Genomic DNA, 17827 nt, shown 5'->3' with positions numbered 1-17827 from the left:
CAGGGCACTTTGGGACCCGTCACCTTTATCAGTAAATGAAATCTAAAATTGTATTTTCATTGCCTAAATTGAACATTCCCATGGGCCATATACTCACAGGCATGACCAAAAGTGTTGGCACCCTTGAAATTGTTCCAAAAAAACCTGTTCCCAGAAAATTATTCCAATTACGCGTTTTGTTATGCACATGTTTATTTCGTTTGTGTATATTGGAATAATAAAAAAAAAAATGAAAAAGGCAAATTGGAGAGAATTTCACACACTACCCCAAAAAAGGGCCAGAAAAAATTGTTTGTGCCCTCACTTTATTGTTTGCTTGTGCTCTGTTTGGAGTTAATTACTGCAATCAATCGCCTCCTATAACCGTCCACAAGCTTCTTCCTCGTCTCACCTGGAATTTTGGACTCTTCTTTTGCAAACTGCTCCAGGTTTCTCATATTTGAAGGCGTCTTCTCTTCTCCCAACAGCACAATTTTAAGATCTCCCCACAGGTGTCAAGGATTTAGATCCACACTCATTGTTGCCACTTCAGAACTCTCCAGCGCTTTGTTTCCATCCATTTCTGGAGGCTTCTTGAAGTATGTTTGGGGTTATTGTCCTCCTTGAAGACCTATGACCTAGGACTCAAAGCCAAATTTCTGATACTGGGCACTATATTGCGAGCCAAAATCCTTTGGTAATCTTCAGATTTCATGATGCCTTGCACACAGTCAAGTCCCCCAGTGCCAGAGGCAACAAAACAACCACAAAACATATTTGAGCCTCCATCATATCTGACTGTAGGACCTGTGTTCTTTTATGTAGGCCATTTTTGATTAACAGTAGAATGATGTACTTTACCAAAAAGCTCTTTCTTAGTCCCATCTGTCCACAAGACGCTTTCCCAGAAGGATTTTGGTTACTCACGTACATTTTGGCAAACTGCAGTCTAGCTTTTTTATGTCTCTGTGTCAGCAGTGGGGTCCTCCTGGGTCTCCTCCACAGCGTTTCATTTCATTCAAATGTGGACGAATGTTTCGTGCTGACACTGATGTACCCTGAGATTGCAGGACAGCTTACATTTTTTTGGAACTTGATTGGGGCGGCTTATCCACCATCCAGACTATCCTGCATTACAAACTTTCAACAATTTTTCTCTGCCGTCCATATCAAGGCAGATTAGCTACAGTGCCATGGATTGTAATCTTCTTAATTATGTTGCACACTGTAAACAAAGGAACATCAAGATCTCTGGAGATGGATTTGTACTTTAAAATTGTTGATATTTTTCAACAATTATGGTTCTGAAGTCCTCAGACAGTTCTCTTCTCCTCTTTCTGTTCTCCATACTTTGTGTGGCACACACAGACACACAATGCAAAGATTGAGTCAACTTCTCCCCTTTTTATCTGGTTTCAGGTGTGATTTTCATATTGCCCACACCTGTTACTTGCCGTAGGTGAGTTTGAATGAGTATCACATTCTTGAAACAAAGTGGTTTACCCACAATTTTGAAAAGGTGCCAACAATTTTGTCCAGCTCATTTTTGAGATTTTGCATTAAATTATGTCCAGTTTATCTTTTTTCTCTGTGTTTTTTTTGTGTTGTTCCAAAACACACAAAGTAAATAAACATGTGTATAACAATACGTGCAATTGAAATTATTTTCTGGCAGTAATACTTGATTTTCTGGAACAATTTCAAGGGAGCCAACACTTTCAGTCATAATAAATACATACCAGCAGTGAAAATACCATTACATTAGTAAATACCAACAATGAATAACCTAGACTCAAAAATTAATTCCAGTAGTGGATCCCATTCACTTTGTTAATTCTTGGGCCCCATGCTGTAATATATATATATAATATAAAATATATATTATTTTTTTAACTCCTAGGTGACAGATATGATGCAGAAAGCATTATTTGACTTTCTAAAACACAGATTTGAAGGAAGGTAAGTGAAGGGGCGAAACAAACCAGCACTCTTTATATTTACATATTATCCTATATTTTACCTCTTAGATTTTGCTTGTTTTTTATTGTATTTATTTATTGATTATTATTATTTTTTTATATATACACACACACATTATATATATATATATATATATATATATACTTAAATATATATATACACAGTATATATATAGATATATATCATATATAGATATATGTGTGTGTGTTTGTGTGTGTATGTATATATATATGTATATATATAATATATGTGTGTATATATACAGTGCCTACAAGTAATATTCAACCCCCTGCAGATTTAGCAGGTTTGATAAGATGCAAATAAGTTAGAGCCTGCAAACTTCAAACAAGAGCAGGATTTATTAACAGATGCATAAATCTTACAAACCAACAAGTTATGTTGCTCAGTTAAATTTTAATAAATTTTCAACATAAAAGTGTGGGTCAATTATTATTCAACCCCTAGGTTTAATATTTTGTGGAATAACCCTTGTTTGCAATTACAGCTAATAATCGTCTTTTATAAGACCTGATCAGGCTGGCACAGGTCTCTGGAGTTATCTTGGCCCACTCCTTCATGCAGATCTTCTCCAAGTTATCTAGGTTCTTTGGGTGTCTCATGTGGACTTTAATCTTGAGCTCCTTCCACAAGTTTTCAATTGGGTTAAGGTCAGGAGACTGACTAGGCCACTGCAACACCTTGATTTTTTCCCTCTTGAACCAAGCCTTGGTTTTCTTGGTTGTGTGCTTTGGGTCGTTGTCTTGTTGGAAGATGAAATGACGACCCATCTTAAGATCCTTGATGGAGGAGCGGAGGTTCTTGGCCAAAATCTCCAGGTAGGCCGTGCTATCCATCTTCCCATGGATGCGGACCAGATGGCCAGGCCCCTTGGCTGAGAAACAGCCCCACAGCATGATGCTGCCACCACCATGCTTGACTGTAGGGATGGTATTCTTGGGGTCGTATGCAGTGCCATCCAGTCTCCAAACGTCACGTGTGTGGTTGGCACCAAAGATCTCGATCTTGGTCTCATCAGACCAGAGAACCTTGAACCAGTCTGTCTCAGAGTCCTCCAAGTGATCATGAGCAAACTGTAGACGAGCCTTGACATGACGCTTTGAAAGTAAAGGTACCTTACGGGCTCGTCTGGAACGGAGACCATTGCGGTGGAGTACGTTACTTATGGTATTGACTGAAACCAATGTCCCCACTGCCATGAGATCTTCCCGGAGCTCCTTCCTTGTTGTCCTTGGGTTAGCCTTGACTCTTCGGACAAGCCTGGCCTCGGCACGGGTGGAAACTTTCAAAGGCTGTCCAGGCCGTGGAAGGCTAACAGTAGTTCCATAAGCCTTCCACTTTCGGATGATGCTCCTAACAGTGGAGACAGGTAGGCCCAACTCCTTTGAAAGGGTTTTGTACCCCTTACCAGCCTTGTGACCCTCCACGATCTTGTCTCTGATGGCCTTGGAATGCTCCTTTGTCTTTCCCATGTTGACCAAGTATGAGTGCTGTTCACAAGTTTGGGGAGGGTCTTAATTAGTCAGAAAAGGCTGGAAAAAGAGATAATTAATCCAAACATGTGAAGCTCATTGTTCTTTGTGCCTGAAATACTTCTTAATACTTTAGGGGAACCAAACAGAATTCTTGTGGTTTGAGGGGTTGAATAATAAATGACCCTCTGAATAAACTTTTCACAATTTAAAAAAAAAATAAAAAAAGAAATAACATTCTTTTTTGCTGCAGTGCATTTCACACTTCCAGGCTGATCTACAGTCCAAATGTCACAATGCCAAGTTAATTCCGAATGTGTAAACCTGCTAAATCTGCAGGGGGTTGAATACTACTTGTAGGCACTGTATATATATATATATATATATATATATATATATATATATATATATATATATATATATATATATATATATATATATATATATATATATGTATATGTATATATATATATATATATATATATATATATATATAGATATAGATATATATATATATATATATATATATATTTAATATATATATATATTTTTTTTATATATATATATATATATATATATATATATATATATTATATATATAAAATCTGTATTATATATAATATAAATATATATATATATAATATAAATATATATATATATATATATATATATATATATATATATATATATATATATATATATATATATATATAAAAATATAGATATACCTGTATATAAATATATAAATATAGATACAAAATAATTTTTTTATTCATTTTTTTTTTAATTAACACATGTTTTAAATAATGCAATTTGGAAACTTCACACAAGAAGACAATATTTCAAACAGCTATGGCATTGAATGTGGAAATCATACACAAAAGTGTATAAGAGTGTGCTATTAAATTTTGGGCATTTTACATTTTGCTGAAACTAGTACTATTTTGTAAGGTTTCTCCTTGTTTTTCTTACAGACAGCGCCACTCTTATCTGTGGTAATGTCTGGTACTGCGTCTAACGTAAACAGATGAATTGCAGTACCAGACAAAGACTATAGACAACACTGGCGCTGTTACTGGAAAAAAAAACATATGTTACTCTGTTGATGCCATCCCTTTAATGCTATATATACTCAGTGGAAAATATGCAAAAGGAATTCTATATAACCAGGCCTCATACGTCATACCCTCCAACAGCGTATAATAGGTCTATGTTATGTATTGCTTTACATACCAGTCTGATATGTCCATTATGAGGTCTGGGCTCATATGTCCACACCGAAAAATATAGGTTGGAGCAGTAACTGTTATAATTGGTGGAATTTTTTCCACTGGTTAATTACATTCCTGTAGGATTTGGAATTGCAGCCTCTGCTGCGCTGATCTGGACAGTATCAAGTAGGAAATACTTGTTGGGCTGCCAGAAAGGAAAGCCTGGATCCATAACGTGTATCTTCATCTCTAAAAGGTTTTTTCCAGACAACTAAATTAAAAAAAAAAAAAAATCACTCAAAATGATGTAAAATGCTAAAAGAAATTATACACTCGAATCGATTGCTGCAGTGGTGACCAAGAGATCGCCTCTACTGCTAATGATTGTCTGCAGTGGTCACATACCCAACTACCATATATGAAGCAGGACGTACAGAGACCGGCTTTGCAGATCTTGCCCCGCCTCGATGGACATGTGACTGGTACAGCCAGTCTTACTGGCTGCATCCATTTAGGCAAAGCAGGAATAATGAGACCGTCGGGGGGACCCTGAAAGGTGGGAAATGGGAGCAGAGTCAGTAAAATAAGAACTATTTGCTGCAGGAGGGCTTTTTGTTTTACAGATAAACACATGAAGACCATTGCAATATCATCATGGAGACAATGGGTCTGATCAGTAGGGTTACAGAGGGTGGTCCCTGGTTCTGTCTAACTGCTTAGTTCCTATTGATTGTGGCATACAAAGGGTTAAAGAATGACCGAGGTTTTTTCATTTAATTATCCTCCGGTGATTACAAACTTATTATTTTTTGTATTATACTATTACCTTATTTTAGCAAACACTACTCTCTAATACAGTGCTAATGTCCAGTTTATGCTCCTTTAGAAGCTGCTTTCAACTGCTGCTTGGTAAAACCCATACACTATAGTCAAACAATCTGTGTATGGGATTTTCCCTATCTGAGTCTCTCTGCTTCCCATCCCCATACTCACACAGAGGGGGGGGTCCCTGGTTATGTCTACTGTTTAGTTTCTATTGACTCGGGCATCGGAAGTGTTAAAGAGTAATTGAAGTTTTTTCATTTAGTTATCCTACAGTCATTACAAAGTTATTCAATTTTTGTTTTATACTTTTACTAACTTTTTTAGCAAACACTACTGTGTAATACTGTATTAATGTCCAATTTATGCTCCTTTAGAAGCTGCTTTCAACTGCTGCTTGGCAAGATCCATACACTATATTCAAACAATCTGTGTATGGGATTTTCCCTATCTGAGTTTCTCTGCTTCCCATCCCCATACTCACAGAAAGGAGTCCCTGGTTCTGTTTAACGGTTTAGTTTCTAATGACTGTGGCATCGGAAGGGTTAAAGAGTAATTGAAGTTTTCTTTTCATTTAATTATCCTCCAGTCATTATAAAGTTATTAGTTTTTGTATTATACTTCATTAGCTTATTTTAGCAAACAATACTCTGAAACACAGTGTTAATGTCGAGTTTATGCTCCATTTAAGCGGGCTTTACATGCAACGATATTGCTAGAAATTGCTAGTGATATCGTACGCAAAAGCACCCGCCCCCGTCGTGCATGCGATTTCGTGTGATCGCTGCCGCAGTGAACATTATCGCTTCGGCAGCGTCACATGAACTTACCTGGTCGGCGTCGTCGCTGTGACTGCCGAACAATCCGTCCTTCAAGGGGGAGGGACGTTCGGCATCAGAGCGACGTCACCGCGACGTCACTAAGCGGCCGGCCAATCAAAGCGGAGGGGCGGAGATGAGCAGGACGTAACATCCCGCCCATATTCTTCCTTCCGCATTGTGGCCGGCGGCAGGTAGGGAGACGTTCCTCACTCCTGCGGTGTCACACACAGTGATGTGTGCTGCCGCAGGAGCGACGAAACACATCGATAATCAACCATTACCGATTTTTGGTTTTGGGACGACCTCTCCATGGTGAACGATTTTCACCATTTTTGAGGTCGCTTAAGGGCGCTGGTACGTGTCACACGCTGTGATATCGTTAATGACGCCGGATGTGCGTCACTAACAACGTGACTCCGACGATAAAACATTAACTATATGGTAGAGTGTAAAGCCCCCTTTAGAAGCTGCTTTTAACTGCTACTTGGTAGGATCCATACCCTATATTCAAACAATCTGTGTATGGGATTTTTCCTATCTGAGTCTCTCTGCTTCCTATCCCCTTACTCGCATAGGAAAGGTCCAGTACACAAACTATATTAATGCAGTGCACAGATCTTGGCTGAGCATCAGTTAAAAAGAACTTCTAAAGGAGCATAGACAGGGTACTGTAAAGGTACTGTATTTGGGAGAGAGGGAATGAACATAAAGTATATTACAAAAATGTACAGTTAAATAAAACATTGTTTAAATGTACAACTCAGGACAGAATGACGTACCTGATTCTAAACACATGGCAGCAGTGTATCTGTAAAGCATGGATGACCGTGCGATTACACATTAACGCCAGAGCGTCTAAAATAGCCATTAAAATCGAACTCGTTCCTAGAGGACATATGATCGGGAGTGCAGTTAGTTGGGATAGGGAGAAACAAGCAGCACATAGCGATAAAACAAGAGCAGCTCCGAGATGTGAGTGCAGATTCGCTTTAATAAAATGTTATTATCGGAATCGCTTCCATTATCAGCGGGGAAGATCTGAAAATAGAACGCGGCCGTCTGAGTATTTCACAGTTGTCAGCAGTTTACGACCATCTTTAGCTTGTGTCTCATTTGCTAAGGAAAACCGTGGGGGAAATTAAAGCACCCAACGCTATATTTGGATTGTTCCTGCTGATCAGAAGAATAATGCTACTAATAACAATATATTGAGGAGTTGTGATTTATATAACTTCCTAATATATATAACTTCCAATCTATCTTCAAAAATAGATCTTGGTTGTGTTCGGGGCATATTGAGGCATATATCACCTAACCAGGATGGGTGATATACAGTGTGTCCACCCATATCCTGTCCCCCGCCATTAGCTTGAGAACGGCGGCAGTTATAGACATAGAAGTGGTGTCTAGGTATAGTAAAGTAGCCATGCGCTACGCAATGAAACGGTGAAAAAGAAGAGGCTGGACCCAGCACCGATTCCAAAAATAGATTAAAAATAAGTTTTCTTTATTAATACATGATTAAAAGTTTATCTGAACACCATGAAGAAAAATATAGAACTTAACTAGTTTTTTTTGCTTTTAAATTTATGAAGTCCGAAACGCGTTAAGTTCTATGTTCTATATTTTTCATCAAGGTCTTCAGATAAACTTTTAATCATGTATTAATAAAGAAAACTTATTTTTAATATATTTTTGGAATCGGTGCTGGGTCCAACCTCTTCTTTTTCACCGTTGCCTGCTAGCTGGTTTGGACTCACCAGCGGACCACGAGCATCCCCTGGATCTTACGGCTTTGGGTGCCAGGTAAGCTGAAAACCTTTTTTTCTCTTCGCTACGCAATGAAACCACCTATTGCGCCACCTGGTGGAAACCAACGGAGTTAGCATTTTTATCTCGAAAACGGAACCAGATAGAGAAAAAAAGTGAATCAAATAATTGTAGGGCATCATCACTCAATACGAATCGACATCTTGCATACAGAAATGCTATGATAAGAATGTGTAAAACTCACAAGGCTGCGGACGTGAAGCGATACCTCATGGAGACCTTCCTACAAGTCATTGGGTATGGTGGCTGCATGGAGTGGCCTCCACGCTCACCTGACCTGACCCCATTGGACTTCTTTCTGTGAGGTCACATCAAACAGCAGGTGTATGCGACCCCTCCACCAACATTGCAGGACCTACGACGACGTATCACAGATGCTTGTGCAAACGTGTCACCTACCATATTGCACAACGTGCAGCAAGATACAGTATGCTGTGCAGAGTCCAGATGTGCATTGCAGCTGACGGGGGCCACTTTGAGCATCAAAGTTAAATGAGCGCCATATGCGTGACCAGCATTCAATGTTTTGAGGGGGTCATGGGTTTCATATCATAGCATTTCTGTATGCAAGGTGTCGATTCGTATTGAATTGATGATGCCCTACAATTTTTTAATTCACTTTTTTCTCTATCTCGTTCCGTTTTCGAGATAAAAATGCTAACTCCGTTGTTTTCCACCAGGTGGCGCTATAGGTGGTTTCATTGCATAGCGCATGGCTACTTTACTATACCTAGACACCACTTCTATGCCTATAGTTGCCGTTAGTTAATGGCTGTGTACAGTATATGGGTGGACACACTGTATATGGTGTGTGCGTATATGTAGCACCCAGGGATATGGGGTACTCGGTTCCGGGCAGTGTACGTCTAGGAGATGTAACGATAGTGGCCTTCACCTGGTTCCGTGCCCTGGGCCCTTTTTTGTAATGGGGATATTTACAGGGGATTGGTGAATAAAGTTTATTCGTGACGCCACTTGCGGTGTTGCGGCTAAGTGTAGGGAGCCTCTACTGCAGAATGTCTCTACTGGGGCTGATAGTATGAGCAGCTAGTGTGGTGATCCCTCCACAAGTAGGGTATTGCCCCAGCAGGTGTATGGTGCGGTGGACGTCGGAAGAAGGGAGTCCACACAGATATTCAGTGCAACTCGTTTACTCGCTTTCTTGAGGTGGTAACTGCCCGAGACCGTCTGGTTTCACCTCTAGGTTCTCTTCGTCCCAGTGCCAGTTTGGTTCTCTGGTACCTTCTTCCCCTGTACCTGTTACCTCTGGTAAGTGGGTCCCCGTGGTATAGAACACTGGGGGTTTCCAGTCTGTGGTTTGTCCACCTCTGTCCGCCTGACGGTAGCGAGAACCCTGTGAGGTTGAAGTCTCTGGTCCTGTCCCCGGTTCTCCCTTTGCTAATGAGTCTTTGGATTCTTTAGGGTCAGCAAAGTCCTTGATGGTCCCCATTGCTGTGCAGGTGTTAACAGGTCGGCTTGGAGCTCTTTCTTGTCCTAGGGTCCTGTACCCCGTCGGTGCGTAGTTCCGGGAGTACTCCACCATACTCCACCGGCAATCACCTCTCCTGGGTACCAGGTCACCGTTAACCCGAGTCAGGATGTCACTTTGCTTCCACCTTTACTCCTCTACAGTCACTACTCAACTGAATATTCTGTCCACAGTCTGCCCCTCCCACCTGGTCAACTAGTGGACTGGAGTGGCTCCACCTCTAGGCGGCCATCCATGGTCCCACCCTAGCTAGGTACCATTGCATGACTCCCTGGTATATAGCTCCCCCAAAGATATAGAGCTGTCCCCCTCAAGGGTATACAGCTCTCCTCCCCCCAAGGGTATACAGCTCTCCCACCCAAAAGTATACAGCTCACCTCCCTGGTATATAGTTCCCCCGAAGGTATACAGCTGGCCTCCCCCCAAGGGTATACAGCTGTCCTTTCCCCCCAAGGGTATACAGCTCTTTTCCCCCCAAGGGTATACAGCTCTCTTCCACTCAAGGGTATACAGCTCCCCTTCCCCCAAGGCTATATAGCTCCCCTCCTGGAAAGGATGTAGCCGCGTGTAGTAATGGGCAAGGGTGGCGGAGCCACGTGTGGTAATGGACGTGGGGAGCAGAACCGCGTGTGGTAATTGAAGTGGGGCGGAGCCGCGTATGGTAAGGTGTGGGGGCGGGATTAGCGAGTAACCACGAGTAATCACAATGGCTCTTATAAATATAGATATATATATATATATATATATATATATATATATATATATATACACTGTGTAAGTATATATACTGTATATATACTGTATATATTCACTGGGGCGCCATCTGCTTAGATTATGAGGACAGGGGTCCCGAAGTGTTGATAGAGGGGTAGTGAGCATGTGCGATCATTACTTTTTACAGTCTCTAGGAGTGGTGGTCACACATGCTTACTATTACCTCATCATCGGCAAGGAATTTGGCCTCCCATGAGATCAGTGGGGGTCTTACACATTTATCATCTAATCTGATGATAGGTGATAAATCTTGTTTATAGGACAACACTCTGAAAGTTAATATCGACTAATCAAAAACTGTGTGCTGCTTAACTTTATAACATATCTTTATAGTGCCTGCATCTCCGACATTCTCCATTTTGCATATTATTAAAATACACATTTCTGTTTACCTGCTGCCACCACTAGGGGGAGTTTAGGAGCTTTCTGCATACATTAAACTCAGTAACAAAACATTGTGCAGTAGACTCTTAGGCACCCTCTAGTGGTGGTTACATGCAGGTTGAATAAGATAAATAAAATAATCAATAAATAATAAATAATATAATAATAAATAATCATAATATATAATATTATATATTATAATAATTATAATAATTATATATTATATTATAATATATTATATAATAATTATATATTATAATAATTATATATTAGTAATTATTATAATTATGTAATAATAAATAATAATTATATAATATATATATATAAAATAAATAATAATTATATAAATAATATTTATATAATAAAAAATAAATAATAATAAATAAAATATATTTTGTGTGTGTTTTTTTGCTATAACCCATACTAATCACACTGTACTCACTTATTTGTAAATTTTGCTTTATTTTTCTCCAGAATATCCATTACTCGGGTCACTGCTGACATCTCGCTTGCCAAACGCTCAGTATTAAATAATCCAAGTAAACATGCAATTATAGAAAGGTCCAATACACGATCGAGTTTAGGTAAGTTCTGTTCAGTTTCTTCATTTATTTATACTGTATTTCAAATTAAAGGTTAATGATTGTATTATTGGTCACTTTGTCTCTTCCTTTTCTATTGTAAGGGTTAACTCTGCGTGGAAAGCTGGCAGCTCTTAAAGGGAATTTGTCACCGGTTTTTGCTACCCAATTTGAGAGCAGCATAGTGTAGAGACAGAGACCCTGATTCCAGTGATGTGTCACTTAATGGTCAAGTTACTGCAGTTTTGATAAGATCACTGTTTTATTTGCTTAATGCTGAGCTCTGTAAAACCCCGTCCACATCCCTGATTGGCCGCTTTCTTTGCACACTGCTTATCAGTGGTTGTGGGTTGGGTTATACAGTTCTCATGAACATGGGCTACTTTGCGGCAGGTTTACTAGTCCTCTTGTGATAATCTCCTGCTGTTAAAAAAAGTAATTTTGTCAAAACTACAGCAAGCAGCCCAGTAAGCGACACATCACTGGAATCTTGTTCTCTGTCTCTACATTATGCTGCTCTCAGATTAGGTGGCAAAAGCTAATGCCAGATTCCCTTTAATATGGCTTCCATGGATAGACATTGCACAAGCCACTCTGCTTAAAGGGAAGCTTTCACCAGATTTTTGTTACCTTATCTGAGACCAGCATAACGTTGAGTCAGAGACTGATTCCAGTGATGTGTCACTTATGGGCTGAAGATCTAGCAGTTATACAAAGCTCATGAATATGCTGGACTACCTGCAGCACACCAAGTAGTCCTGTAATGATAATCTGCTGCTGATTAAACACTGATTTTATCAAAACTACAATAAGCAGCCCAATAAGTGACACAGCACTGGAATCAGGATCTCTGCCCCTACATTATGCTGCTCTCAGATTAGATCGCAAAAACCTGTGACAGACTCCCTTCAAGAGTCCCAGAGATGCCTTTGCCTCCACCCTATAACTCCTATACACTAATAAGTACTTAAAACGGGGTCCGCTGGGTTGCGTCCATAGAATTGCTGCTGGCCGATGGAGCAAGCTGGCAGAAGAGTATCAACTAGCTGGGTCAACATCAAGTAGGAAGAGGATAAATTCGGTAGTCTGAAACAAGATCATGGGATGATCACATCTGTGGAATTAATAGCTCTATATTAGGCCTCCTTCACACATCCGCGTCTCTGGTACGTGTGACGTCCATTTTCACACATACCAGAGACACGGGCACACGTAGACCCATTAAAATCAATGGGTTTGTGCACACATGTGTGTTTTGCCAGGGACTGTTTTTCCATGTGCCACACACGTAGGCATGTTCGTTTTTCTCGGGCAGCACAGGTGTCACACGGACCGCACGGATGTGCACTGTGTGACACGCACCGAAGAAAACACACATGTCTGTGAAATAAAATTAATTTCTATACTCACCTTCTCCAGCCCTGCTGTCTCTGCTGCTGCTGTCACTTGCTTATGTTCCCCGCTCATTATGCTCATCGCATATGCACGGCACAGAGGACCGGAGGCAGCAGCAGCGGGGAGTTGGCAACGTCTGAGACCGTAGATCAGCATCACGGACAGCAACGCCAGGGACAGGTGAGCAGAAAGTTCCTGTTCTCCATGTGTTATGATGGATAGCATACGGAGAACACACGTGTGCCACAATCACGGCACACGGAGGGCAATACGCACCTTTTACACGTCTGTGCAAAACGTGTGTGGTTTTTACGTGTGAAAGAGGCCTAAATAAATAAATATCCCAGGTTATAACCAGGAGGACAAAGTCAGGGGCAACATATTCAGGTAAATGGAGAGTTAGGTCAGATCAGGGTCAGCAACTTAATTCTAGTGAGCAGCAAAAGAGTAACAATACAGGTGAATCACCCAAAGTCCGTACAGTGGAACCTCGGATTATGAGCATAATTGGTTCCGGGAGTGCGCTCTTAAACCAAGTTACTCTTATATCAAAGTGAATTTTTCCATAGGAAATAATTGAAACACAGACAATTCATTCCACGACCCAAAAATATTTACTGTATATATACAAATTTATTACAGTAATACAATATAATGTACAGTATTCATATAAATTATTACAGTACACTAATACAAAATACTGTACAATAAAAAACATATAAAGCAAATTAAACTGCACATTAGCTTACAATAGAATGGTTGGTGAGCAGGAGATACAGTATAGAGAAAAAATGAGTATAAATATGACAACCTTAATTCTAGGACAATACACAAAACAACACCCCCCAAATCTATTCTCCCCAAAATCAGGGCAGAAGTAAGCCAAATATGGGGTGGGAAAACTGCACAGGTGATTAGATTACAGTATAAGCAATGTGCTGTATAGCAGAAAGAAAGTACAGCACTGCATACACAAATGCAAATTGATAGACATGCTATATAGTATATACTGTACTCTACAATGGTATACTGTATACAGTACATATGTACAGAAAGTTACCTCCTGTAGGTTTACACAGAGCATGCCAGAGCGGGTCAGAGCGCAGTGAAAGGACAGAACCGGAAGCGTGCACGGTGAATATTTGCTCTTATTGCAAATCATTGCTCTTAAACCAAGTTACAAATTTGTAAAAAGCTTTGCTTGCCTTGCAAAACGCTCTCAAACCAAGTTACTCTTAATCCACTGTTAGTTCATTCATACAGAAATAAAACTGATGGGGATTTCCACTTCTTTAAAATTCATGGCTTATTCTTGCAGCCTCTTGCTGTCAGACACTTATGCTTTTCAAGTTGTAGTTGTGAAACAGATCCTTTAAAATATAAATTGGAAAAGTAATTTTTAATGATAAAATTTTGACTATCTGCATCTGCCACTAGGGGGAGCACACTGCCTATAAATGTATACAGCTTCCAGTGTAAATCTGTATGCATTGAGCTCCCCCTAGTGGCAGCTGCAGGTATTCAGAAATGTCTAATTTTACTGGTGATGTTATGATGAGCATCGGGAGCAGTTTACTGTTCCTTGGATATTTTTTTTTTCCCAGTTTTGGTAATGTGAGATGATTCCAGTCATTTGTGTAGTTGCCCTATTTTCACCTCCGCACCCCATTTCATACATGCACCAGTGATATCTTCCCCAATCTGCATGCTTTCCTCATAATGCTTTTAGTTTATGTCATTATTCTCTCCATTAATGCCCTCCCTCCTCAGATGGTTTTGGTATGTACTTGATACACTGTATTGTGCTTGCAGTGTATTGTTTTCCGTGTGTGAAGTGATACCTACCTATGTAGACACATTGTTAACCCTCCAAATACTGGAGGGATGCCTATAATGTAGAGCATGATATCACGTGACTGGTGATTATAGGAAATGCTCTACATTATACGTGTGACGCATCATCAATTTCTAAAATTTTTTCCTTTAAAGAGGACCCATCATCAGGTTAAAAGTTGCCAGGATTTGCTTTTATTTTTTACCCATTGGTCCCCTGAATATTTTGCTTTTTTTTTTTTCCTCAAATCCTCCATACAGTTCCAGAGAAACGGACCTTTAGAGTTGGTGCTACATTTTTTTTATGAGGGCGTGGCTCACAGGGTAATTATGCAGAGTATCTAAAACCCCGCCCACGAGGATCCTGTGAGCCACGCCCCCTTTGTAAAAAACCCAAAACCCACTAATAAAAAGGCCTTTATTTCTGGGACCGTAAGGCAAAACTAATACAAAAAAACAACTGGAATTGTCAGGAGAGCAGCGAGAATGAAATAAGAGCAAAAACTGGTCACTTTTAAGCCAATGACAGGCTCTCTTTAAATGTTACCTTGTGCGTATATTACGTGTTTACTAGGATTAACCCTTACAGTATAACAGATTTACTACAGACTCCAGACCATTGATTGCAACTACCATGAATTATTCCGTGTGACTACAACTCTCAGCATGCATTTGTATAAGAACAGATTAAATAAATCAAGCAAAATTAGCGATAACAATTAAAATCCACATGGAAATTTAATAGAAGAAACACCAGATAACTCAAAAACCCAAATGGATAAATGGATGAAAACCGCGTCTAATGCCGGCTATTGTTAGTTTAGTGCTGTTCACCTTCCTGTGTTGTAATTGATTCATGTCTGCTATTATAGTTCTGTTTCTCTCCTCCCTCACAAAAAAATGTAAATAAATTCTTGGGTACAGTTACCCTATTATGGAGAATATAGTGCCTGATGAAGGCGCCATTTGGGATATATAGGAGTGGTGGTTTCATGATTTTCTGGTGGTGATTTTCATTTTTCAAGATGGCCATTTTGTGTCATAACCAGTGATGAGCGGGCACTACCATGCTCGGGTGCTCAGTACTAGTAACTAGTGATGAGCGGGCACTACCATGCTCGGGTGCTCAGTACTAGTAACTAGTGATGAGCGGGCACTACCATGCTCGGGTGCTCAGTACTAGTAACTAGTGATGAGCGGGCACTACCATGCTCGGGTGCTCAGTACTAGTAACTAGTCATGAGCGGGCACTACCATGCTCGGGTGCTCAGTACTCGTAACTAGTGATGAGCGGGCACTACCATGCTCGGGTGCTCAGTACTAGTAACTAGTGATGAGCGGGCACTACCATGCTCGGGTGCTCAGTACTAGTAACTAGTGATGAGCGGGCACTACCATGCTCGGGTGCTCAGTACTAGTAACTAGTGATGAGCGGGCACTACCATGCTCAGGTGCTCAGTACTAGTAACTAGTGATGAGCGGGCACTACCATGCTCGGGTGCTCAGTACTAGTAACTAGTCATGAGCGGGCACTACCATGCTCGGGTGCTCAGTACTCGTAACTAGTGATGAGCGGGCACTACCATGCTCGGGTGCTCAGTACTCGTAACTAGTGATGAGCGGGCACTACCATGCTCGGGTGCTCAGTACTTGTAACTACTGATGAGCGGGCACTACCATGCTCGGGTGCTCAGTACTTTTAACTAGTGATGAGCGGGCACTACCATGCTCGGGTGCTCAGTACTAGTAACTAGTGATGAGCGGGCACTACCATGCTCAGGTGCTCAGTACTAGTAACTAGTGATGAGCGGGCACTACCATGCTCGGGTGCTCAGTACTCGTAACTAGTGATGAGCGGGCACTACCATACTCAGGTGCTCAGTACTTGTAACTAGTGATGAGCGGGCACTACCATGCTCGGGTGCTCAGTACTCGTAACTAGTGATGAGCGGGCACTACCATGCTCAGGTGCTCAGTACTAGTAACTAGTGATGAGCGGGCACTACCATGCTCGGGTGCTCAGTACTTGTAACTAGTGATGAGCGGGCACTACCATGCTCAGGTTCTCAGTACTTGTAACTACTGATGAGCGGGCACTACCATGCTCGGGTGCTCAGTACTAGTAACTAGTGATGAGCGGGCACTACCATGCTCAGGTGCTCAGTACTAGTAACTAGTGATGAGCGGGCACTACCATGCTCGGGTGCTCAGTACTCGTAACTAGTGATGAGCGGGCACTACCATGCTCAGGTGCTCAGTACTAGTAACTAGTGATGAGCGGGCACTACCATGCTCGGGTGCTCAGTACTCGTAACTAGTGATGAGCGGGCACTACCATACCCAGGTGCTCTGTACTTGTAACTAGTGATGAGCGGGCACTACCATGCTAGGGTGCTCAGTACTTGTAACTAGTGATGAGCGGGCACTACCATGCTCAGGTTCTCAGTACTTGTAACTACTGATGAGCGGGCACTACCATGCTCAGGTGCTCAGTACTTGTAACTAGTGATGAGTGATCACTACGATGCTCAGGTGCTCGTAACTAGTGATGAGTGGGCACTACCATGCGTCTATGTACCAATACCTTAGTCTGTATCTTTGGCTCTTGCTTTATCAGTTACAATGAACCTGTCAGCATGTCAGTACATATGGAAGGAATACTATGTACAGCTGTATAGGAGCTTGTCACCCAATAGAGATCCAATTTGTCATTTAGACACATAGAAGACATATGCAAGTCAGTGCACTGGGGGATGTGTCAGTGCACTGGGGGATGTGTCAGTACATCGGGGGATGTGTCAGTACATCGGGGGATGTGTCAGTACACCGGGGGATGTGTCAGTACACCGGGGGATGTGTCAGTACACTGGAGGATGTGTCAGTACACCGGGGGATGTGTCAGTGCACCGGGAGATGTGTCGGTACACTGGGGGATATGTCAGTACACCGGGGGATGTGTCAGTACACTGGGGGCATGTCACTGCACTAGGGGGCATGTCAATGCACTAGCAGTGAGTCAGTGCACTGGGGGACGTGTCAGTGCACTGGGGGACGTGTCAGTGCACTGGAGGACGTGTCAGTACACTGGGGGACGTGTCAGTACACTGGGGGACGTGTCAGTACACCGGGGGACGTGTCAGTACAACGGGGGATGTGTCAGTACACCGGGGGATGTGTCAGTACACCGGGGGATGTGTCAGTACACCGGGGGATGTGTCAGTGCACTGGGGGATGTGTC

The 17827-nt window shown here is 41.4% G+C and overlaps 1 protein-coding gene across 6 annotated transcripts in view; it reads left to right on the top strand.

Annotated features, from left to right (window-relative positions):
- The window catches only part of CACNB2 (calcium voltage-gated channel auxiliary subunit beta 2), a 462222-nt gene that overhangs the window by 419544 nt on the left and 24851 nt on the right, over positions 1–17827 (top strand). For all 6 annotated transcript variants that reach the window (XM_075315584.1, XM_075315586.1, XM_075315587.1 and 3 more), the window contains 2 exons: positions 1880–1938; positions 11255–11364. In XM_075315584.1, the coding sequence (XP_075171699.1) occupies positions 1880–1938; positions 11255–11364 (169 nt within the window). The remainder of the gene's footprint in view (positions 1–1879; positions 1939–11254; positions 11365–17827) is intronic.

Source organism: Anomaloglossus baeobatrachus, chromosome 6 (genome assembly GCF_048569485.1).
Source record: "Anomaloglossus baeobatrachus isolate aAnoBae1 chromosome 6, aAnoBae1.hap1, whole genome shotgun sequence".
Classification (NCBI taxonomy): Eukaryota; Metazoa; Chordata; class Amphibia; order Anura; family Aromobatidae; genus Anomaloglossus; species Anomaloglossus baeobatrachus.
Note: the sequence above shows the minus strand (reverse complement) of the source record. Positions and strands in the feature narration are given on the sequence as shown.